This window comes from Corvus cornix, chromosome 8, assembly GCF_000738735.6.
Source record: "Corvus cornix cornix isolate S_Up_H32 chromosome 8, ASM73873v5, whole genome shotgun sequence".
Classification (NCBI taxonomy): domain Eukaryota; kingdom Metazoa; phylum Chordata; class Aves; order Passeriformes; family Corvidae; genus Corvus; species Corvus cornix.
In genome coordinates this window covers 8,467,328-8,491,189 of record NC_046338.1, presented here as the reverse complement: position 1 = coordinate 8,491,189, position 23,862 = coordinate 8,467,328, and the positions used below count along the sequence as shown (strand labels likewise).

Below are 23,862 nucleotides of genomic sequence, written 5' to 3'. Positions count from 1 at the left end.
CATCTGACTGAACCCCTGCAGCCCTCCTGCTCCCCATCTCTGCTGCCTGCTGTATCCTCGGAGAAACAAAACTCTCCTCAGGCTGGATCCAGACCTTTGTTTAGGCTGTCTGGATACCAAAAGGGACAGGGATGCTGAGATTAACCAGCAAGGTGCAGCTTGTGTTTATTTTGCAAGGCAGCTGGAGACCAAGTTCCTCTTCTCCCAGCCCTCTCCTTCCCACCCACAGAAGGAGACTGGATGCAGGTCGTGTAGATGCCAGTGCCACCACCCTGGCACTGCTGTTGGGCTCAGGTCTGAAAGGTCAGACTCCTGCTGTCCTCCTCCCCAGCTCCAGCACAGTGAGGCCTTCAGAGGGCAGTAGTTTGGTAACACCTTTTCATTACCGAAAAATCCTATTTGTCAGACACTTCAGCCACTCATGTGGGAACAGACAAACCGCCTTGAAGCTCTGCTCATCTACTCTCCAGCAGGTGGTCCAAGAAACGAGCTTTGGGTGCGCTTGGCCACAAGGACCCATCCCAGTCTCCTTGGTGGTGGGCTGCGAAGGAAACCAGGTGCCACTTAAAGGTGTGACCACAGCATCTTCTGTTTTGGGAATGGGAGGGATAGGACCCCCAGCTGCTGCCCACCCCATGGCCTGTATGGTGCCCTGTGTTTTGGGGCCATCACCCTATTCACTGCCATGACCAACATTTGGTTTCCAAGAGTCCTTCTGATTGCTAGATTGTTATGAATGGCCAAACCTCAATCACTTCCAGTGGAGACTTTCTCCAGGGAAACTGCTCTTGGAAATCTGCTTGGGAAAGAGAGGAGAAGCTGCTGCCATTTCTGATGCAAAAAATGGATTGTTATTCCAGGCAGCTCTGACAGTAATTGAGGTACCCTGAGCCAAACACTAAAATCTCTTCCTGTTAAGAATCACGCTTAAACCAGGTTTGCAGTTTGAAGGGCCAAAGCTTTCGAGGAAAGATCTCGCGGCACCGATGCACCGTGGAGCCCCAATGCAGCAGCAACCAGCAGAAAATTCTTCCAGTTTTCAGCTCAGCCAGGTCAAACTGAGCAGCACAAACATCCCCCCACCTTCAAAGAGTGGCAGTTTCTGGACAGCAGCCTGTACAAGATAACCTCCTCTGCCAAGCCACCACCAAACGGCTGGGAGGGCAGCAAAGGAGCTGCGCGAGGAGCCGGGCAGCAGCCAGTGACACAGATCTAATCACCCACACATTTGCCCCAAATGTTTCCCTGCCAGGCAGTGACATTTCTGTGCTGTCTCAGCTCGCTCCTCCATCACCATGGCTACAGCAGCCGCCAATCCACGTGCGAGTCCTTCCCGAGTACCAACAAACCCTCTGGGAGATGCTACGAGAGCCAGCCCCTTTGGCAGGGAGACACTTTGGGGACCCCGGGACAATCCACAGCACCAAAAATTCCCCTTTTTCTTCTTTCCCCACTCCTTTTTATTTTCTCTTTTTTTTCCTTTTATTTTTTTTTTTTTTTTTCTTTTTGAAGCACAAACAATGGAGCTAAAAGGTTGGGTATCAGGCCGATAATCATGAATGACGTGTCGTTATTACACACCACACATTCATTATCTCCCACTCCAGCCATGTCACAGGCGGCTGGAGGAGGGCAGATAACGGGGTGCCTTCATGCAGATGGCTTATTATCAGGATGTTCCAGGAGGGGCTTTAAGACAGTTAGTGATGCTGTTTGCCAGTTAAAGATTAGAGACCCCAGAGAATAATTAACAATCCCAAAACCCAGTTTTTCTGCTGGATTCTTCAGCTTTCTCCCTCCTCCCCCATCCTCTTTAATCTATTCACTCTAGCAGGTGTAATAAAGTGATAAGGACAGGCTCCGGGGATGTTTGTTTGGCTACTACGGGTGTATAAACCAACAATGGATGGTATTTTACTCCTGGCTTTCAGTGGCTTGAATCGAGACCAAAAACTTTGCAGCCCCCTTGCCCACACACAGCCACCCCTCCAAGCGGTGCTCCTGGCTTCTACCTGGGGGGCTGGACTTCTTCCCCACCCAAAGGGCCACAATGGTGGGACAGGCTCCCTTTTTTCCTCTGGAGGTCCAAATCACACCTCTTGGGTGTCAAGGTGCTCAGTGCCAGGATACAAACCCCAGGCTACACTGCTCAGGTGCAGGGATAGAGCTGGTGCTGCTTCCAGCAGCAGTTTACCTGAATACAGCAAGTCTTTAATTAAACTACCTTGGATAATTTATATGGTAAGTGTCCGCCTGCCCAAACTGCTCCAGGGTTGTAGTTACAGCTGCTAACAGAAACACCCCAAACCCTCATAGCTAAAGAGCCTCAGGAGAGATCGGGGGAACATCAGAGTAAAGGTGGCTTTCAACAAGATACCCCATTATATGGGGGTCCAAAGATGGGTTGCACCCTCCTAGGTCACAAAGAAAAGCTGTGATACACCTTGTAACAAGGTGGAAATGCAAAAAACCCCACCCTGAATATCTTCTGCTCAAAAGAAAACTATCCTTTCTGCAGCAGAGCCCAACCCTAGACATCTTCCTGAAGCCCAAAGCTTCAGAGATAATGGCATTATGGAGTGGGGAGGTAGGATGGAGCCCCCATGGTGTCCTTCCCCTTCACTGGTGGGCATGGGGAGGCTTGTGAAGGACAGCTTCGTCCCCCTGTGCTGTGTGGAGAGAGGCGTTGGGGACGATTTAGCCCCCAGGCAAGGTGGCTTAGGGCCCTTCAGAGAGGTCAACAAGGCTGTGGGAGGTGCCCCTCACCTGGAGGCTCTCAGGTAGAGCCCTGACTCTGGAGGACATTCCCCAGCTCACAGGGGCGGTGTGGAAGGCACGAGCAGTGGCACGCCAGAAGTTGTCTTCCCAATCACGCTCATCCTGCCAGGGAGGGATGAGACGTTAAAGCATTGTGCTTTAAAGAGCATCCCGACCCTATCAGCAAGAGATGAGATATCCTAATTATGGCAGTACAGGCGAGGATCTGGGCCGTATCAGCCAGTACAGAAAGGTAAACAAGAAATATAACAATGGACCCTTAACACTCATTAGCTGTGTCAGATAATACCTCACTTTTCTCCCTTTGGGGCTTAAAATCTAATTAAGATTTTCCAACAATAAATTTCATTTATACTCGCTCCCTTTTGTTCTTTTTAGGATCACACCGAGAAGAGTCTGCGAGCAGCTGCGCAGCTCGTGGGAAGGCAGCTTCAGTCAGCCTCGGCTTGTGCTTCACAGGCAGGGGAAACTGAGGCAGGACAGCACCCTGGACAGTGCAGAGGTGAGATCCTGCTGGGACATAGCACTGGCGCCTGCGTAAGGTGTTTTCCCCAGGGAAGTGAACTCCAAAGGGGCACTGGTGGTGATAAGACCAAGCACGGAAGCTCCTGGGCAACCCCAGCAGTAAAGCCTCATCCTTGTCCTTGCTCAGACTCACAGCCATGGCAGGGCTCCGTGGGGAAAGGGACACTGAGACCCACTGAGCCCTCAGCACAGCTCCACTCCAAACCCAAATGAAGGCATTGCAGGGTGAACAGCTCGGACATCTGTCACACATTCACCCTGCGCACAGGGCAGGGAATAAACTCCTGTTGTTACTCATTATAAGGGTGTCTTTGCTAACTTCTTTTGCAACTGAGAGGTAAAAAATTAATGGGTTCCCTTCTTCTTGCCACACTCCCAGCCCAGGTGCTGACACAGCAGGAACAGGCAATGACTAACACTTAAACCTTGCTGAGTGCAGCAGCACTGCTGAACCTTGGGGAGCTTGTTTTTCCAAACCCATGTGACGTTTGGCACCTGCCAGAGGGAAGTTGGGGAGCAGCCTCCATCAGGGGCATGGGTGCAGTGGTCCAGGACCCAGCCTGGGGCTGGCTCAGCCTCCAGCTGCCCAAGGGAGGGTGGTAGATGGAAACAGCTCTGCTGTGATGCTGGGGATGCAGCCATCCTGCCTCCACAGCCGAGGGCTTGACCCCTCTAACCCTTCTGCCTGTTTTCTTCTACTCCCGTGCAATTTCTCAACAGCAGCTGTGATTTCTCACTGCCAAGTCTTTGAGGGCATTTTTGAAATACTATCCTACCTCAGGCTCTAGGGAAAATGCCTTTCGAGGTGGGTCTATTACTGGAAGGCTTCTGCCTGCCTTTTTGGGTCACCACCTGCTAGGGACATCAGCAGCTTCACCTGTGGGAAGTGCACAGCAGAACCCTAAAAACACCCTGCTCCCCTTAAAACCAGGGAAAACCTGCCAAAAATGCCCCTCTTATAAACCTCCCATCCCAGCGCGGCTCCAGGTGGGCTGCCCTTGACTGCAGAGTCCCTTAATCCTTTCCTCACTGGTCAGGAAGAGGACCCTGCGTGCCACAGAAGTAACTCATGTTACAGGAATGGTCAGGGCATCAGAGGTCTCTCACTTCAATCTGCAGATGCCGCAGCTTAGAAACACTCATTGATCCCGTGGTGACCCTGGCGCTGTCCCCACCACAGCAAAAGACAGACCTTGGTTAATGAACAGCCTGGCAGGAGCAGGTTGCACTAGGGCCAGCTGTCCCAGGACAGCCAGCACTGTCCGGAGCAGCCCCCGGCCACTTCCGGGCAGCATAAAGAAGTGACTGCCATTCCCAGCCTCCAGCCCTGGAAATGGCCCCCAGTTGGCTGTAGGGCTGCACGTTGTGGTCAGTGGGATTCAGGGAGTGCTGCCTTTCACCCATTAAGCAGCGCTGGGAAGTGCTGGATTGTTTCTGTGGCTCAGTAACCCCACCTGGCACATGGAGGGGAATGATGCTCTCACGTCCCTATACATCCCTTTGAGGCTCTGGGGCGGTCCAAATGCTGAGCATTCCCTGATATCCTTCATTCTCCCAACTGCCTGAAGGCTGGGAGAGCTGTGAGATGCCAGAAAGTCCTTTGGCTGATTAGCAGAACGACCCTCTTTGCTGTCATAGGCAACAATTCTCTTTATTGCTCACCGGGAAGGTATGTACAGAGGGGGAGGTTTGTTCTGACATTAAAATGCACGGTGTAGGTCATAAAAAGGAGGGTGAACTGGGGAGAAAAGAGCAGGTTTTCCATCAGCAGCTCCCTGGAGGGCAGCTGGAGGCGTGGGGAGGTCCCTGGTACCCAGTGGGATCCCCTCTGTGTCTTGAACAGGTCAACACCCTCCTGGGACTTGGGACATCAACCTCACCAACCAGGTGGGGTGACCACCAGGCAGGAACGGCAGCACTTCCAGACCTCTCCTGGGGGTCGATGCCCATGTGGACACCAGCCCCGGGGCAGAAGAGCATGTCCCATGGGTGGGAAAGGAAAAGATGAGGAGGTGGTGGTGCTGTGGAGAGGTCGGGGCCGCATCACTCACGGGAGGTGCCAGTGCAGAGGGTCTCTGTGAAACTGCCCATCGCAATAGCGGGAAGCGAATCGAGAGGAAGAGGAGGGCGGCTGGTGGGTGCTGCTACATGGCCGTGGTGATCACCTTCTCCTCGGGCTCCACCGTGTTCTCGTAGGCATGCTGGTTCTCTTTGGACCTGCATCAAGAGGGACAAGCGCAGTGCTGAGCTCAGTCCCAGCAAGACCAGCGTGCCCAAAGCCACCACTGAGGTCCTGACCTTGCTGGTGCCAGCTGTGCACTGAGTGAGGGGTGAGGTGGGGACCACAGGGGTCACCCTGACAGGAGGGAAGCCAAGTGTGGGGTGGGAATTACTCTGATTTTTAGTGAGGGCTGTTTTGACTGTCACCATCTACGTGGTGACCCAAGGTCACTTTTGGTGATTTCCTCTGTTGAGAAAGGTGTGATATAGCATAAGAAAAATGTGGCATAGCAGGTTGTGAGGTGGTGGATGGATTGTGGGGCTCAGCTGCAGGGATGGGGAGAGATGAGGGAGAAGGGGATACTCCCTCACTGCCTTCTGCTTAGCTCCTGGAAAGGTTAAAAGCCTCAAAAGCAGGTGCATGGGACGTGTAAGACCCTGAGTGGGCAAGAGCTCTGCGTGTCTGAGCTGTCCCCAAGAGGGCCAGAACAGAGCCTGGGAGCCATGGGGAAGAGGTCTGAGCAGGTCCTTCACCTGAAGTCAGCTGCAGCTGATACATATCTCCCTTCATAGCCATTGGATGTGACAGCATCTGGCTTGTCCTCCACACTCACCGCATTCTCGACATTTTCCCTGGAGGGAGAGAAGAGAGGAGCTGAGATAGAGCAACAAAGGAGCCTGCAGGGGAGCGGCCTCTTAGTGGTGATGACACTAGAGACACAATAAGGGACCTGAATGTGATTCTGTCCTCGGACACCCTGCTCAGCCCCCTTCCCGGCAGGACAAGGACAAGGAGAAACACCCTCACTGCAGGTTTGCAGAGGCTGTGCCAAGTGCCAGCCCCTGTCTCCATAGCTGTGACTCCCAGCACCGGTGCTGGCAGTCAGCAGGACTCATTGTCAACACGTGGGATTGTTTTCTCCCACTAACTGGTTTTTCCAGTCTACTTCTATGTAATCTGTTGCAAAATAGTCCCCTGCGGATCCCGATGGACACAGAGAGAGCAGTCAAGGCTCTGCTGGTGCTGCAGCCCTGGCGCAGGAGGGCTGTCCTTGTGCACGTCCATGGGAGCACAGCTGAGCTGCTCTCTCTCAAAAGCAAGTCTGGATTGCTTGCAGAAGGAACCACTGGGCAGGGATGGGGTGTTCAACATCAGCCAGGCTCCAAAAGCTCAGCTCTGGAGCAAGCCTGTGGCCTGAGCAGCACCAGGGCCACTGAGCTGCAGAGGGTGGGTGCAGGTCCACCCTGCATGCATGTCCCTGCCTCCTCCAGCACTTGCCCAAGGGCAATTTCAGAGGCTTCTGCAAGGAACAGCCTGGCATAAACAGGCTCGAGCTGATAGCTGCTGTCACAGTGACAGTGCAGAGCTGGCAGGGCTCCAGGCTGCCGAGCCTCACTCCCACTCTTCTGAAGGAAGGCCAGATTAATTAAAACAAGGCACCATCCCTCCTCAAGCCCTCCTCAGCATCCTCTGCCTCCAGGCTGGGAAAAGGCAACCAGGCACGGGCAGCAGTGGGAAACACCATCCCTGCCTTCTACTACGTGGGCTGGGGGTTCCTTCAGTTTGAAGACAAAGGTTCTTCTTTGGGAAACAAAGACTACAGTGGCAAATGAGACCATATAAATATATATATATATGCACATTGTATTATGCATTGGCCTGGAATGCATCCCAAAGGGACCTGTTTTAAACACATTTGGGGCTAAAGCTGACCTGCTGAGCATCAGAGTATACCTGAACTCCCCAGTTCCTCTGCCTGGAGAGGCTGCAGGAATGTACAGATACAAGAAGACTCCAGCACCTTAGGGTGCAAAGCCCAGAGTGACCACACAAGTGCAGAGGAACCGGTAAACAGGTATGGGGTGCTTTTGGTCTTTGTCCCCTGCTGCCTTAGGGCTCAGATTCATTATCAGGTTACTGCAACTTAGCCAGTTGGCCTTGCTTGGCTGAGCAGGAGCAGCAGCCTGTGACTCTGCTTGGCTGGCATCAGGCAAGAGGAGACCCATCTCACAGAGCCTTTTTTGGATGAATAAAGACACCACATCTGCCTGTGCCGTGGGCTCCAGGTGGAGAGCACTGCCACGGCTTGGCTACCTCCCTCTTCTCCCAGATCCTCTCAGTGTGTTCTCATGACTTGGCTCCATTTGCTTTGCAAGCAAAGCTGGTTTGGGCTTATTATCCCATGGATATATGGCTCATGGGAACTGCACCCCCAAAGCCATAGAAAACCAGGCTGGGCCAGCCCCCTGAACAAGTGCCCATGTAATCCAGCCACAATGCTGTGGCTTTCCCATTCCCAGCACAGCACTTTCTCATGGCAGCGTTTGCACAGTGTAAGCTCACACCTGGCAATCAGTAACAGGGATCAGAGACCAGGACAGGGAGAAGAGGACAGGGAGAAGAGGACAGGGAGAAGAGGACAGGGAGAAGAGGACAGGGAGTCTTTGCTCTCCCCGCCCACCTCCCGGCACAGCAAGCACAGTGTTCCCAGCCCTGGCACGAGCACAGAGGCTGCTGGAAGTGACACGTGCCAAGGCAGTTAAGCCCAACCCAAAGCGACCTCCCACACTTACACTTTATCCTTACACCAGAACCTGTTGACCACAAAAGCAATGGCCACCAGGACTAGAAATACAGCCACTGCGATGACACCCTGTGACCACGGCTGGAGGCTGCCCCGGCCTGCAGGGAAAGAAGAACACACATTAGAAATTCATCCTCAGGTTTGTCTGCCAAGTTTCTCCCGTCCACCTCCAGTAAGGTCCAGATGAGAGCTTGGTCCTGCAGAGCTGAGCAGAATGTGTTGCTGTCAGTTCAGGCAGGTTTTCACAGCAATGAAATCAAGTGCAAGTAACAGTGGTTTTGCTGGTGTTTGCATGTGGAATGTTGTGCCTTGCAGCTTTGTGGCCCCATGTACCCTGACATATACGTACAAATACACCTACATGCACCTTGAGGGGTTGGTGACTCTGTGATGGGGGAAAAAAAAAGGGCTGGGGGACATGGAGGTAGGGAGGGAAGGAGATGTTTGCCAAAGGAAAGAAGGCAGAGGGGTTTCAGCAAACTGCTTATTCTCCATCCCCAGATGCCACAGACAGCATTCCCAGGATGTTTTCCAAATACTGACTAGTAAAATAAGGACTCCATAACAGGGAGAGTGTAAAATTTGGTTGCCACTCTGACAGCAAAAAGTTGTTATTGTGGATTTTGGTAAAATGCACCATTCAACAAGTTTCCAGTGCAGCTAATGATTTATGAAAGAAGCTGAAGGCTGATGCATTCAGAGGAATAACCTTGGTGCATTCAGAGAGATAACCTCAGCACAAAGGCCAGGCAGGGCTGGCAGGGTGCCCAAGCAGCACTCGGATGGTGATGGGGCACTGGGAGCTGACTGGGATATCCCCATTTCCCCCAGGGATGGAATGGACTCACAAGTTCATTTTTCCCTATCCAGACCTAAGCAGGAATCTGGCCATGGGTGGGAAGGCTGTGAGACACATTCCTGGATGTGGAAAGAATGCAAGGGCAAGGCGATGACAAGAGGAAACTTTGTCCCAGCCCTTGCTGGGATGGCTGCTCCTTGCCTCCCACTGGATTTTGGACGATGAACCATTCAGACATAGTCAAATGCATCCTTACGTGCTGCCACATGAGCACCAAAGGACACCTTGTCCATACAGCCGCAGCCCTTTGAGATTTAATTACTGTTTACTCAGACCCAGCTTTTCCTCATCTGCTGATGAAAACACCAGCCCTTGCACACTCTGCATGGGCAGGTGTGGCAGGTGGAGGGTGACTCCTGCCAGCCCAGCATCAGCCTCAGGACACTCAGACCCAGACCCAGCCAGGGACACCTGCAGGGCTGAGCTGCCCCAGGACGAGCAGTCTCCCTCAGCAACTTTACACTCAACACTTCCTCTGTCTCACAGGAGACAAACCTCTGCTGTAAACAGAAATTATCTTTACTAGCAGTAGTAAGAGTAGGCTGGGCGCTCCACACGTGCAAACTCCGAACCCGCTGCCAGCTTCACACTGGCTCTGCTGCTGACAGCTCTCCCCTCCTCCCTTTGATTTTGGGGAGGGGGACTTGTCCTGTGGTAACACTCCCAGTTCCTTGAGTCTTTACTGTAAGAGACTTTTATTCAAAAAATAATAAAACAACAACAACAAAAGCTCAACCCCCAAAACAAGCTCTTTTTTCCTCTTGGAAGGGAAATCAGCTTGGCCAGCTGGCTCACCAGCAGCGCCAGTCTAGAAAGCAGTAGTATTCCCGGGCAAGGGGCTGTGAGAACAGCCCTGAGTAGCATCTCTCAGCCCCCTCTCCCCCACAGAGGCATTTGCCGTGTTTACTGCGAGGTCCCGGGGCAGAAACTCAAGCAGGAGGAATTCAGATGGAAATTCCCTCTTGTATCAGCATGTTTCGACTGAAATACCACCGTATCAGCAGGCTGCTGGCCGTGGTAGCAGGCAGTGATGGACCCGGGGGTGGTGACAGTGGGCAAGAGCAGGTGTTGGTCCCCTCCTGCCCTACTGGTGGGCAAGGGTGCTCGTGCCCTGCTGCCCACCCCCCCTGTGAGTGCAGCCCCAAACACACCTATTGCCTCCTGGCTGAATTTTGGCTCACTTTGCATCCTCCCTTGGCTGCTGGCCACATTTATTTATTTATTAGTTGTAGTTTCTTTTTCCTGCCAGACCCAGGGTTTCCAGCCTAAGCCTAGAGGGGGGTGGTCAAGTCCAGACCTTCTTGAGGTTTCTGCTGGGGTTAAGGGAGTTCAAGGCCGAGTGGGGAATGAAGTCAGCAAAGACTTAAACTGCCAGATTCGCATCTCGTGATCTTCCAGGAAAGGGGGGGGGAAGAAAAGTGGTAGGAAACCTCCTTGGAGCAACCATGCTCAGGAGGCACTGGATGTTTTTGCAAGTGAATTCTCACTCTTGTGGCTGTTTCCACCAGATTCCAGAGCATCCAAAGCCAAAAGGGAAAACACCAAACCAAAATCAAGAGGTTCTGGTTTTGAGAGATCATGTAGAGCCTGGCTGCAAGGGCAGATAAGAGCACTAGGGGAATGGCAAATGCCTCTGCATTGGGCTGAAACACCCACTGGGAAACTTGCATGGGCAAAGAAAGGAGGAGTGGGGATCAGGCAGAAGCAAGAGCTCGATAGGATCTATCCAGGGAGTAAATATTTGGGTCCCAGCCCTCAGGGGCACTGCCTGGCTGGAGTCCCACCGAGCACACCTTGCTGCCCTGCCAGGAGGGATGGCTGACAGGATGAGCCTCACCTGTGGAAATAGGACTGTGTTCCTGGAAAAATGCTTCACTGGGGATGCCCCTCCTGGGTCAGCCTGCGCCTCAGGCTCTGCCACCTCCTCTCTGTTTCGCCCCATGGTAATGATGGGGCTTTCCCTCACAAACAAGATCTCCTTGCCATGTGGAATCTGCAGCCCTGGCAGATGTGTCTCCACACATCTGCAGCTACCAACCAGACCGAGGGAAGCGCCGGTGCCAAAATAAGCCTGTGCACTTGTTGCAATTCCATTGCCATACTCAACAGCTGATTTGAAGACACAGACCTGCTTTTTAACACCTCTTCCCTGAGTGTTTGGACAGCTTTGACTGGCCTGTCTTTTCCACTCTCTAAGGAAGTTGTGCCAGGCTTTGAATCTTCATTAAAGGATTTCTTTTTTTTTTTTTTACTCTTTCCAAGCAACAGCAAAACTTTTAACCTTGCTGACAATGGACACCCCAGACTGTTAAATCCTCAGCAAGTTGGTAAACAAATACAGGAAGAGCGGTCAGGGCTGGGGCATCAGGAGGAGAAAGGGGGAGGGAATTTTCCGGGACTTTGGCAGCACCAGATGAGTTTTAATTACTCCTCATTATTTCTAGCATTAGAGAAGCCCTTCAGTGAATTTCCTAAAAATAATACCCTAGCCATAGGAAGTTTCTCTGTTAAGTCTTTGGGAAGAGGAGGGAAATTTGCTGAGGAAAATATTTGCTTCCTCTCCTCAGCAACGGTCAAAATTATAGATTAACAGGAGGATCTGAGAGCTCAGAGAGCAACCCAGAACAACACTTGCTCAAGGATAAGAATGACAAAAAAGAAAGAAAAAAAAAGCCTTAAGAAAACAGATTACTCATCTGAGTGCACAGTCCTGCCAGGGGTAAATCAGAGCAGTTTATCTCTGTGCAAGCAGCTCAGATAAACCTCAGGTGGCAGTTTCAGCCTTCAGCAAAACAGGTAGAAAGTTTCTATGTCCTGGCTCCGGCAAAACCTCTCAACCCACAGGACACCCACTCATCCCGATGTGAAGCCAGAGCTAAAGCTTAGGCAGGAGCTGGGATGCATTTTCCTTTCCCAAGAGGCTTTTCCACAGTTGTCCCTTGTCCCCCACCAGCAGCTCCCACCTGCCCGGGGCTCGGCGCACCTTCCTGCCTCGATCTCCCTGGGATGTCAGGCAGCTGCCAGCACTTACCTTCCTGGCAGAAGGCAGGTTCCAGCTGGAGGAGCAGTCCCAGGAGGAGCAGGCAGCGGGCAGGCATGGTGGCAGCAGGGCTGGGACTCCCGGGGCGCAGAGGAAGAGCCGCACACTGCACTTGGGCACGGCGCCCTCCTGCCGGAATGAGCGCCTGGTCAATTATCAAACACCTTAACGAGGGAGGCTCTCACCTGGTTATTCAAATTCTGCTGGGAAGGGGCGGGAGGTGCCTCTCTGCCTTCTTCCGTGGAAGCTTTTGGGGAATTTGGGGCACGGTGACTTGAACCTGACAGTCCCCTTAGGCAGGGCGTGGAAGGGAGCTCAGGCACAAAATATTTGCATCGGCCCAGGAGGGAAAAATGACACCCAGATGGGTAAAACTCTTCCCCAGTGAATCTGTGGTGCTTAGGGAGCGTGGTGTCCCCCAAGTCCCCTCCCCACAGGGGGAGTCCAGCAATGCCCCAGCTCTGACATCCCTTCCCACCCTCTGGGACCCCCACCCACTTCCTTGCCCTTTTCTTTTCAGCAAGTGTCACTAACAACCCAGCAAAACACATCTGTGACTTGAAAACATCCAATTAATGAACCAGACTCGGTGCTGGGTGCTGCCTCTCACCTCCCACACCTTGTTTAATGGTGACACTATTAAACAGAGCAAACCCAGCCCTCATTTTACTGAGTCTTCAGGACTATCTCCAAAATTTCTTCAATACCAGAAGAGGTAGAAACAGCCAAAGGGCTGCAGCAGGCAGCAAGGCTTGCCCTTCACAAAAGCTGCACAGATGCTGCAGGGCAGAGAATGTTGCAGGCCCCGAGTTAAGTAGTTTTCCAGCCCATGTCAGGTTTGGATGACTGGCAAACCACCCCCCACAGGAAGAATAAAAGTTACTTGGCTTCACAGCTGAGAAACCTCAGCTGCTCCTGAAGGAAATTATAAAATTGTGAGGCACAGTTTTCATTGTCACTCTTCTTGTGGTGTGTCACAGAATCCCTGTAAGCCCTCAGCAGCATCTGAGCCCCTGGCCTTTGGGTCCGGTGATTCCCCCTCCAGGGACCCTGTGTGGTTCTCCGTCCTGAGGAGCAAATAACACTTTATCCACATGGGACCCATGTTCAGGAATGTGCAGCACCCTCAGGAATACACACACACACTGGAGGACTGCCCTCCTTCATCTCAACTCTTTACCCTGCATTTACAATAATATCATTTGTCCTGAAGACAAGCCAGATCTGACTTGAGCTGTGCAAGATTGAAGGCCAGTTCCCAGCTCTTTCCCAAATTCCTTTCCATGGCCAGGTCCCCAGCTGCAGTGTGGGATAACTCCATTTCCAACCCCACTAATTTTTGCTTGCGAACTCTGTGGGGCAGGGACTTTCCTGCTGCACCCAGCAAGGAAGTGTCACAACAGGGGATGGCCCATAATTAGGCCCTGTAAAATAATCTGATCATATTACAGAGGACAAACAATGGCTAGTAAATAAGTAAAAGTGAGAGTGAACTTTGGGTTCCCCATGACTTGCTTCCACATTATCTGGGGAAGAGTGCAGAGGTGGCCATTGTCGCTGCCTGCCTGTTGCTTGTCTCTTTGCAAAAGCCAGGCAAAAGCAGCCTGGTGTTCGGAGCAGAAGGCTTTATCAGCACATCAGAAGTCCTGGAGAAGCCGGTCCTGCTGCTACCCCTGGGAAATTCAAGGTCTGAGACATTCTGCTACTGCTGTCCACTCCCCTGTCACGCCTGGGGCTGGGTCCTGAGGTTCCTTGTCCTCCACTGTACTCTGGGTCGTGTTATCACCCCAGGGCTCTGCCCAGCACAGCTCCAGGGACTCTGGGCTGATTTTCCGAAGACAGGGATGTCTCAAGGATCCACTCACATGCCATGGTGTGTTGGGGTGATAGGACATGACACACCAGACCCTGGGATGAGGGCAGGGCTCTGCGCCTTCCGGACAGTGGTCTTGCTGTCAGCTCCATCCTGAGGAGCAAATAACACTTTACCAAGTGCTTATTCTCACATTTATATGAAATTTAAGACATTTCAATGGTTTAATCGTTTTGGGCTCCCTGATGAGGCCGGGGAATAACTCAGTGCTTATCTCAAAGCTCCCCTGTGCTCCAAAGCATGTTTAGCCCCCCACAGCTATTCGGAAGGTACGTGCCTTTGTGACAAAGCTCCCGTGGCACCTCCCTGGTTGCATGTCCCTGGGTCTGGCCTGGGGGAAAGAGAAGCTGCAAGTCACTGTAGCGGCCTCACTGCAGGGGAAAAGTCTGAAATTTCAACAAATTATTTGCCAGCAAGGTTTTGCTTTGGTCATCCTGGCCATGGCTTGGGACCTGGAATGACAAATAACTCGGTGTTTGTGCTGCAGTGTGCTGGAAATCTTGTTGTTTCTCTGATTTAAGCCTTCAGCATCACCCAGCTATAGTGAGTCAAAGCCCTACAGGCCCATTTTAGAGCTGAGGGAAATCGAGGCACAGCAGGACAGATCACCCTGGCAGCATTTGGTCAATGCCAAGTGGAGCCAGAGCCAGCTCAATGCTCTTTCAAGGACCCATGTGAGCAGTTGCCTGTACAATAGAACTTGCACAAAGCAGGGATTGGAATTTCAGGCTTTACACTGATATCTTCCAATTCGTGGTGATTATTTCCTCTAAAAAAATACATAACTTTTAGGAAAAATTAGTATTTGCTCAAAGCAACATTCCTGGATGATACATCTCAAAGCACAGATGCCAGTTCCTCTTTGAAAAACATTGTGGGACTCTGCGTTTTAATGGAAATTGTTTTTCTTTCTCCTTCACTTCCTTCCTTCCTCCCTCCTTCCTTCCCTCTTTCATCCTCTCCATTTCCTCCCTGTCTCCCAGAGAGAGCCATAAAAATAAAAAAATACTCTATGAGAGCAAACCTGAACATTTCCTAAAGAAGAGATTGTATTTTTCCTAGAAAAGTAGTTATAAACTTAGTACATTTTATTAGCTGCTACATAAAAACATAAAAAACCCCCACAAAAAAACCCCACCATACCCAAAAAAACCCACCAAAACACCCTCCCCCACAAACCCAATTTATAATTTCTTGTTTCTTTTGACATTTACCATCAAAACCAAATATTTCTTGCTTCTGCATGAGTTCTCTCATTTCCCATTGACACTTGTCCTTCAAATCCTGCCTGCTATGGATGCTGCCAGGAGAGAACCAGGAGCTACAACCACAGTGAAAAGGGCATTTTCTTGGCTCAGTGTGCCAGTGTGGGCAAAAGGCAGCAGAAAAAGGCAGCTCCTGCTCGGGGTTTCCATCTATCACAGTGCTGTGCCCCACTTCTCCTCTTTAAAAATGCCTTTAAACTGCAATGTATTTTCTTATTTATGTGCTGTTGAAAACCCCAGTGTCAATGGTGTGGCAAAAGGGCATCATCCCAGACCGGCCTCAGCCTAGTATGGCCTTCATTTGCCCTCAAGATCTGCTCAGCAGCACCACTGTGGCCCATGAGTATTTCATGGGACGTTCTGGATGATATTTTTTACACCAGTTGATTTTGGGACCGATCTCTAGGCAGCATTCACGCCCTCCACTGTCTGTGCTGGGGCCTGATGCTGCTGCTCCCTACATCTAAGGGCAGCACTGGGCTCTCTCCTCTATCCATCGGCCCCTCTGAGCTCCCTGCTCCTCTGTCCCTAACACCAAGAGCTGCCAGGGCTCTGACAGCACGTTCACATCAGCCTCAGGGCCCACAGCCTTGGAAAATTAAGGCTGAGAAAAGCCTGTAAGGCTACCTGCTCTGCCCTGCCTTGCCCTGGGCTGGGAGGAATCAAACTAAAAATCCCTGGAACAAGAAGAAACCCCACCTGCCTCTGCTCTGCCTTATTGTTGGGGGATGAGCCTGTATCTGGGATTCCCCCTGGCTTTTGCACCTGTTCAGAGGGAATATTGCACCCCTAATCACCTCTGAGTGTGGGGGAAAGCACTGCTGCATTGCTGGAGTGGCAGATAGGAAGGATCCCAATGTGCGATGCTCAGAAAGGGAGAAAGGAGCTGACTTTGCTCTGGATGTTCCCTCCTGCCCAGGGATATCGAATGGAATGAATAATTTGCTATCCGATCATCTCTAATCTTCATCCCATAAAATCAGCAGCAAGCTGGGAGGGTTTTTGAAGCCTCCAGCTGCATTTGCTGATAAGACATGAGGCAGGAAAGATTGGAAGCCCATAAAAATGATAATCTCAGGCTTCAGTGTAACTTGGTGGAAGGGTTTTCTCCTGCCCTTTCATTAAGGATGGATTTCATGATCTTCCTTAAATAACAACAAGCCTTCTCACGAGGAATCTCCCACCCGAAAACTGATTGCATCGTCATTAGGAAATAGGAGACCAAGAAGCCGGGAAAAAATAAATGGAGCACAGCTGAGCTCAAGGCTAAGGCCAAGGGGTGGGAGGAAAAGAGAGAATTGGAAGTAATTTCTGAGCACAGAGAGAATCTTTAGGCATAGGGGCTCTGCCTGGGAGAGTCAGGCACTGGCACTGTGTCAAGCTGCTGGGCACAAGCCTGACCATGAGCCTGGATGTGGAGCAAAGCCTCCTCCTCCTCATCTTTCACCTCCTTGGCGGGAAGAGAAATATCATGTCCCATTTCAGTGTGATTTTGATGCAGCGTCCTCTACACCAGCCCCAAATTCAGTGAATCTGGAGAGAAGGGAAAGGAAAAAACCCAAGTCACCAACCATTTACATGTGAATCTCAACCACAACGGACAAAATAGGGAGGAGAAGGGAAAGGTGGCTGGCTTGGTCAGGGTGGAAAGTTTCAGGAAATAATTATCTCAGATGCCAGAACAGGAGAAAATTAGAAGTGTAAACTATAATCAGATGTTAAGTTGCTTTTCTTCAGCTAATTGAAATAATGTTTTCTCTGCTACCCGCCACTCTACCCCTTTCAGATGCTAATCCCTATCAAACATGGATTTATGATTACAAATTCATAGGCATTTTTTCCCAGGAGCAGGAATTGCCTTGCCCTGTAACCTCTAAGATGAGGTCTTAATAGGAATTCACAAGCAGTCTCTGGTAAAGCTTCATTAGCCGGAGAGAATAGACAAGGGCAAGTTGCAGTGCTCCCTAACCACTCTAGGGAAAAATTAATTTAAATTACTTTGTAAAGTAACAAGGCTGGATAATGTGTTTCCTTCTTGGATTATTGTTTTCCAACACCTTAATGTGTGGGCAGATTAGGTTACTTTGCCTGTCTTGATGGTGGTCCAGGCTAAGTTGTGATTTATGGAGTGCAGAAGCCTTTGGAAACACTGACCCCTTGGGCCAGGGCTGGATGGAGTTGGGGTGAGGACCAGGCTGGATCTCACCAGGCTGGGTTGCTTGGAGGCTGTTGGGGAGGTGGGGGAATCCACCTCCAGCACAGCTTCAACACAGCCTAGAAGAGAATCTCAGCTTTGGAAAGCACCACTTCAGTGTTTCCCTGGTGGAAAACGGATCCAAGAGTCCTGCTGCGTTGGGGCAGGTTTGTTTCATGGAGGCAAGATCCTAAGAGATGCTGAATTCTGTGTTTCCAAGGGCTGGAACAGTATGGAAAACCTCTCCCAGAAGTCTCTCAGCAAAGCCACTGCATGGGACTGATTCCCAACCAGCTAAAACCCAAAATGCACTAGAATATGCAGAAAATCAAGCCTTCAGCCCCAGGAGGGGCAGGCTGTGATTTCGTACACCCCCTCCAGCCCTTGCCAAGCCTTCCCAAAAATAGCTATAATTCTCTTCCCCTGGCACCAGGCTGGGTGCTCTTCATGCCGGTGTGGGTTTATGGAGCTTTGCAGAGAGCCAAGCGAGAGGCCATGGGAAGATGTGGTGATAAAGCCTTGGCAGAGGGGCTGTGACTCTTCTCAGCACCCTGGGCTCGCAGCCGGACTTCGCTGGGCACTGCCAGCTCCTGGCATTATTCACCTGAGACTTGTCACACAGAATGGGCCAGTCTGGCTAAACCCTCACGGGATTCGAGCATCATTCAGCGAGGAGACAAAGAGTTCAAAGGGCCTTTGGGCAACAAACAGCACTGATCATCTCAGCTGATTAAATATGTTCCCAACTGATCTGGGAGTCCCAGGAGACCAGTCTGAAGCTGGGAAGATTTATGGACAGCTACCTGAATTGGAGAGGGAATGTATTGATTTTATTCCTGGCTGCTGAAGGGGATTGCTGCTGTTTCTCAGAGCAAAGAGGGCTGGTGAGGGATGCATCGAGACAGAGGGATAGAAAGGTAGGTAGAGGGAACCAGGGACAGAATTCCAAGCCATCTAATCATTTCCTTGTCCCCACTTACCTGGGGGAAGATAAAAACCCCATGGCTCTATTTTCTGTCATTCTCCCATGCAAAACTGCAACACCTCAAAACGAGACTATAACCCAAAACCATGCAGGTTTATGTCATCCCAGCTTCTGTAGTCACTTGAATTTCTTTCCTCCCCATTAATGCCTTAAGGCATCACCATCAGCAACCCATTGCTGTCCAAGCTCTGACAGATTCTGCACTTCCCTTGCTGGTGACAAGCCCTGTGTTTTGATAGCTCCAAGCACAATTAAGTGTGCCCTTGAGTCTTGTTAACTTTGCTGTCTCACAACAGGCAGGACCGAGCACCCTGGAAGGTAGAGGAGCATCATGAAAGGCCATGTCCTGCCAGGAGGATACCCCTGCATGACTGCCTAGGTCCCCAATGGGTAGAGAAGAGCTTGTATTCAGTAGGGCACCCCTGCTCAGCACCATCTGAGGAAGGTGATTTCCTTCCTCCAGCCCTGCAGCCTTACTGGGGCAAAGGAAGGGCCCTGGGCAGAGTGAGGCGCATCCCCAGTACAGGAGACCAGCCTGAGCATCCTTGAACTCTGGGCTCCAATCAACCAGAACTCTGCCAGCAGGCACCAGCCCTGTCTACGTCCATGGTCAGCAGCAGAGGCAGCAGGTTTTCAGGTGGCATCTCTCTCCTCCTGCTTCTCAGCACCAGGGGTTTTTCTGGAATATGAAGGGAAAAAAATAACAGGGCCATCGGCAGCAAGCGAAATTAATCTAATAACCTCCGCTTCTTTTCAACGAGCTCCAGTTGTTGCTTTACAAGTGTACTCCAGCCCTGGCGAGTGCCAAACAAAAGCTCCCCTCTCCTTCTCCGTGCCTGTTAAACAGCTTTTTTTTATTTCAGCGAGCTGCATCTGCTGGGTGGCAGCCGTGATTACCATAACACAGGGGCAGGATTTGGCCAGGATGCTTCCCCCTCGACTCTACAACAGGCAGGAGCCTCGGGCTGGTAGAAAAATAAAATGAAAAATAAAGGGCAGGGAAAAAAAGATTGAATGCATGAAGTCACTGTTCTGGCTGCCACCCAAGCAAACAGATGCAGGTAACGGGGGAGATGGGCAAAACCACGTCGTCATCTCCTCAGAACAGTGGCTTCTGTTGCTGGGGAAGGGAGTGGGAGGGACATGGAAAAGCCAGAGGGATTTCATGTGAGTCCAAGACCTGAAAAAGGCGTTTCTCAGGGTATATTGAAGTTAGGAGAGCTTTTTGGGAAGCTTAACCCATTCCTGAAGCTTTGGAGGCTGCCGGGCCCCCCAGCATGCTGCTGCAGACAAGCTAAACACCGTGAGATGGGGACAGGGATCCAGGGCACCTGCAGGAGGGACAGGATTGATAGGAAAGGGCTGAACAATGCCAAAGTGTGCCGTTGTGCCACAGCAGCTCAGAACAGGCTGCTCCTGGATCCAGCCCTGAACAGGTTTTGAGGACAAAAGGTGAAGACCCCTGAGAGATGCCTTTGCGTGGGACCGAGGAGAAGAGGCTGTTTCCAGGACTGGGCGGGACATTAATTAGAACTCAGTAAACAGCAGGGCATTGGCACAGCGACCGGCGCTGCACTGGGAAGTGTGAGTCTTCACAGGGTCACCCCACCTCTGCTGAAATCCCAGGAGACTCGGCTGCCTGCGCTTCTCTGGCAGAGCCAGCAGGGAGCTGGTGACCACAGGCACAGAACCCACTGCGCTCACGTTCCGGGGAGTGGGGACCTGCAGGCAGCACTGAGACCTCCAGAGCCTGGCTGAGCTGGGGGGAGCACCAGCTGCCCCAAACTGCCTCTCTACCTTTCTACTCCAGAATACAAAATTCTGCAGGAAAACAGCCGCAGTGTTCAAAGAGTGGGTTTAACATAGCGATTATCTGTCTGCGGTAACCCCAGGAAAACCTGTAGAGGGTGGAAGAGGGGAAAAGGAGAGGGGGGAATGGAGAAGGGGAGAAGGAGAGAAAGGGAGAATGGGAATGGGAGAGAGTAGAGAAGAAAGGAGAAGGAGAAGGGAAAAGGAAGAGGGGAAAGGACAGACTTTAGCACACTTTATTTGGGAAACACCGAGGGAACACGAAACGCCGTCGCTGTCAAACCGGGGCGGGCGCTGCGCTCCCGCGGGGCCGCTCGGGGCGGGGGGCGGCGCCCTCTGGCGGCCGCGGCCGGGGTGGGTCCGCTCCGGCTCCGCTTCCGAACTGCTCCGGCTCTGCTCCGCTCCGGCTCTGCTCCGCTCCGGCTCCGCTTCCGAACTGCTCCGGCTCTGCTCCGCTCCGGCTCTGCTCCGCTCCGGCTCCGGTTCCGCTCCGGCTCCGCTTCCGAACTGCTCCGGCTCTGCTCCGCTCCGGCTCTGCTCCGCTTTGGCTCTGCTCCGCTCCGGCTCCGGTTCCGCCCCGGCTCGGCCTCGGCCCGCGGGCAGGAAGCGCTGGTGCTGCGGTGGGTTTGATGTGCTGTTTATCTACGAGCGGGGCTTCCCCCAGACCTGTTCAAAGGAGGCGCCCGCCCGGAGGCGGCGGCCCGGGGAGAGCAGCGCCCGCCCGGGCTCGGGGAGGCGATCGGGTGGGACCCCGCGTGGGACAGCCCCGCTGCGACCCCCCGGGACACGGCACTGGGATGGCGTCGACTGCGAGCTCCTGCTGGAGAGCAGAGCAGCGGGCGGTGGCGTTGGCATTGCCAGCGAGGGGACAGTGTCCCCGCTGGAGGGGACAGACACGCTCCCGTTCACACCACCCGTCCCTTGCAGTGTGTGGATGGATGCAGGGCCTTATCCCCATCCCGCGGCACCTGCACGCAGCGATAGAGGGGAGCGGTTCGGAGCAGGATGGAACCAGCCGGAGGGTGGTCCCAGGGACGGGCAGAGAGCCGAGATAGGAGCAACGGCTCAGCTCAGCCTTCCTGCCGCCCTGGAAATACCCCGGGAAAAACATCTAGTACCTGCTCGGGATGGTTTGGTGCCACCTGATCCAGAAGGGAAAAAGCAGCTCAGGGTTTGCTAGGATGAGGCAGGGAGCAGCTTGTGAGTGATTTCTGCTGATGACAGGCAAAAGCAAAACCACCCTGGTGTTTTGTCTGGTGGGGACAGCCAGCAGGGCAGCATGCAAGGAGCAGGGGACACATGTGTGAGCGTGTCATGGGCTTGTGTGGCTTGAAGACACATGCAGGACTGCATGTCCACACCCATCCAAACGTGTGTTTAGGACTGTCTGCAAATGGGCATCCATGGACATGCCCACAGGAGTGGGACGGGCAAAAGGAGTGTTTGTGCTTGTGCACCATTGCAGTGCAAGAGCCTACAGACTGTGCATGTGGGAGCAAGTCAGTGCACACTCACCTGCCGTGTGCATGGACAGCTATTTGTGGAGTGTATTTGTGACTCCTTGTCACACAGGCGGCTGTGCCGATGTGTCACTGCTAACACACCCCAATGATGTCCCACCCAGGCTTGTTCCTCGCCTGCTCCCTGGCCCAGCATGCACAGGGCACCAGTTCACCAGCTGCACGCCCGGCAAGCACGGAGCCTTCCCCACGCCGAGCAGGCACTTCCCACCCACAGCATCCACAATGGCACACTGCTGACTTACCCCCCAGGACACCCCCACCGGCCTCCAGGTCCTGTTTCAATGCTGTTCCTAGGGATGGAGCAGGCTGGGTGCTCAGAGCTGTGGTTCTGTGATGCTGGATGGTTGCAAGACACACAGCTGGGACGGTGTTGATGTGTTTTGTTTCAGCTACAGCAGCGTGTGAAGGGATATATCACAGCAAGCAAAGTGCTCTGGAGATGGGACAGCTGCTGTAAAGCATCCCCTTGCTCCCAATCCCCCCCAGGCAGCCTTGGATAGGCAGTGGGTGAGACCATGGCTGGACCCTTCAGACATGCAGGGTGACCTTACCTCTGGTTTCTGTGGGCTCTGGGCAAGCTCTGGGCAGCAGGGACCTATTCCTACCTCAGGGGCTGTGCTGCAGGTGGTGACAGTGGTGGAAGCAGAACAGCTGCAGGACTGGACACATTCCCTTCCTTTCCCTGTCCTTTGGCCATCTGCCCAGATATACATCTGGAGTGGGACTCTTGTCCCCTGCCACAAACACGGGGTGAACAGGGCGTGCAGGCAGCCACACTTCCCTAGTCAATCTAGGCTGTGATGCTTGGCATTTTTGGAGCCATTCACTCCTGGCTGGCCTGGCTGCAGGTCCCACATCAGGAAGGACCACAACTTGACAGCACCTCGCATAAAAGACCTGCCACTTCAGCCTGCTCATTTCACGTGATGCAAGCCAGGATGTTCTGCCATACCTTTCCTGGACACCCTTGGGCATGTTCCCAAACTTCTCCTAGCCCAGTCAGCAAGTCACCCCCTTCCCTTCTTTCCAGCATTCCTTGCGCTACACAATGCCAGCAGAAAGCTGCCTTTCATTTTGCGGCGCCTGCACTGAGGAGCAAGGTACCACCGCGGCTTTGCCAGCCCTTTGCTGCCGGACCCATTCCCACCTTGGCACGGCCAGATTAAGCTGGTGCCATGCGGGGTTTGCCAGAGGCATGGTCAGGGAGAGAAGCCCCCGGCCCCACCACGCGCTGCCGGACGGGTTCGGCCACGGCACATCAAAGCGCCGGGGCAGTTCTAACCATGCTCCAGACGCTCCCTCCCATTTCCTGCTGGATTCCCGTCTCGCTCCCTGCGCCTGCATCAGCAAAATAGAGTGTAAAAATAGAGGCTGGGCTTCACCAAAACACAATAGTAAATTGTTCCCCGGAAAGGTCACTGGGGCGGCTGAGAATAGCTCCAAGAGCAGGGGAAAAGGAATGTCTACAGGGGGGAGAAGTTTGGAAGTGCCTGTTGGACGCACCCCCCCGGAGGTTTCCTGCATCCCCATCAGTGGTGCAGGTCCCCCCTCATGAGCCCCTGCGGTCTCAAAGCATCCCCATCCTCTCCCATCCACCCCTAGCTCTGATCTCCCATCCCAATTTTGGGATGGAAACTAAAAAAAAAAAAGCGGGAGTGAGAAATAAGGTGAAAGGAGAGGCAGGAAGACCAGAGAGAAAGAATAAAGCTGGGAGGGGAGAGAGTATCCTGCTCGGTGCTCATCTCCTTGCTGCGTGTGACAGCGCGGTGTCCCCTGGGCACCACTGGCCGGCTGCAGCCTTTGTGTGGCGGTGGGAATGTCAGGGATAAGCCCCGGGATGCAGAGCAGATCGAGCAGTCCCAGGAGCCATAAATTACTCCTGCTGCTGTCACTGGCCTGTCACAGCGAAGAGGAGAAGCTTTCTCATCGGCTGCCGGGGTGGGAATGTTTGGGTCCTGTCGTTTCCGTGATCATGTTTCATTCAATTACGTGGGAATGCCCTTAATGAAGCAGGTCCTTGCTCCTGGCTTCAGCGGTGTTCCCAGGCAGGGCTGCCAGTGCAGGCTGCCCTCAACGTCGCTTGGCCAAAAAGGCTGTAATTAAAAATATATAATGAGGCTTGAAAATAGAAGCTGCCCAGTTTTGGGGGTGATTTTGGGGTTTTGTGTTTCTTGTTTCGCTGTCTTGGACATATGCATTCCTCCCA

At 52.7% G+C, this 23,862-nt stretch overlaps 1 protein-coding gene across 1 annotated transcript; it reads right to left on the bottom strand.

The window, feature by feature from the left end:
* Positions 1-4,928: 4,928 nt before the first annotated feature.
* Positions 4,929-12,332, bottom strand: PDZK1IP1 (PDZK1 interacting protein 1). The gene is made up of 4 exons (XM_010408872.3): positions 11,999-12,332; positions 8,098-8,206; positions 6,058-6,156; positions 4,929-5,520 (listed from the first exon to the last, which is right to left on the bottom strand). The coding sequence occupies exons 1-4, from the start codon at positions 12,063-12,065 to the stop codon at positions 5,448-5,450; spliced, it is 348 nt and encodes a 115-aa protein (XP_010407174.1). The 5' UTR covers positions 12,066-12,332; the 3' UTR covers positions 4,929-5,447.
* Positions 12,333-23,862: the final 11,530 nt, after the last annotated feature.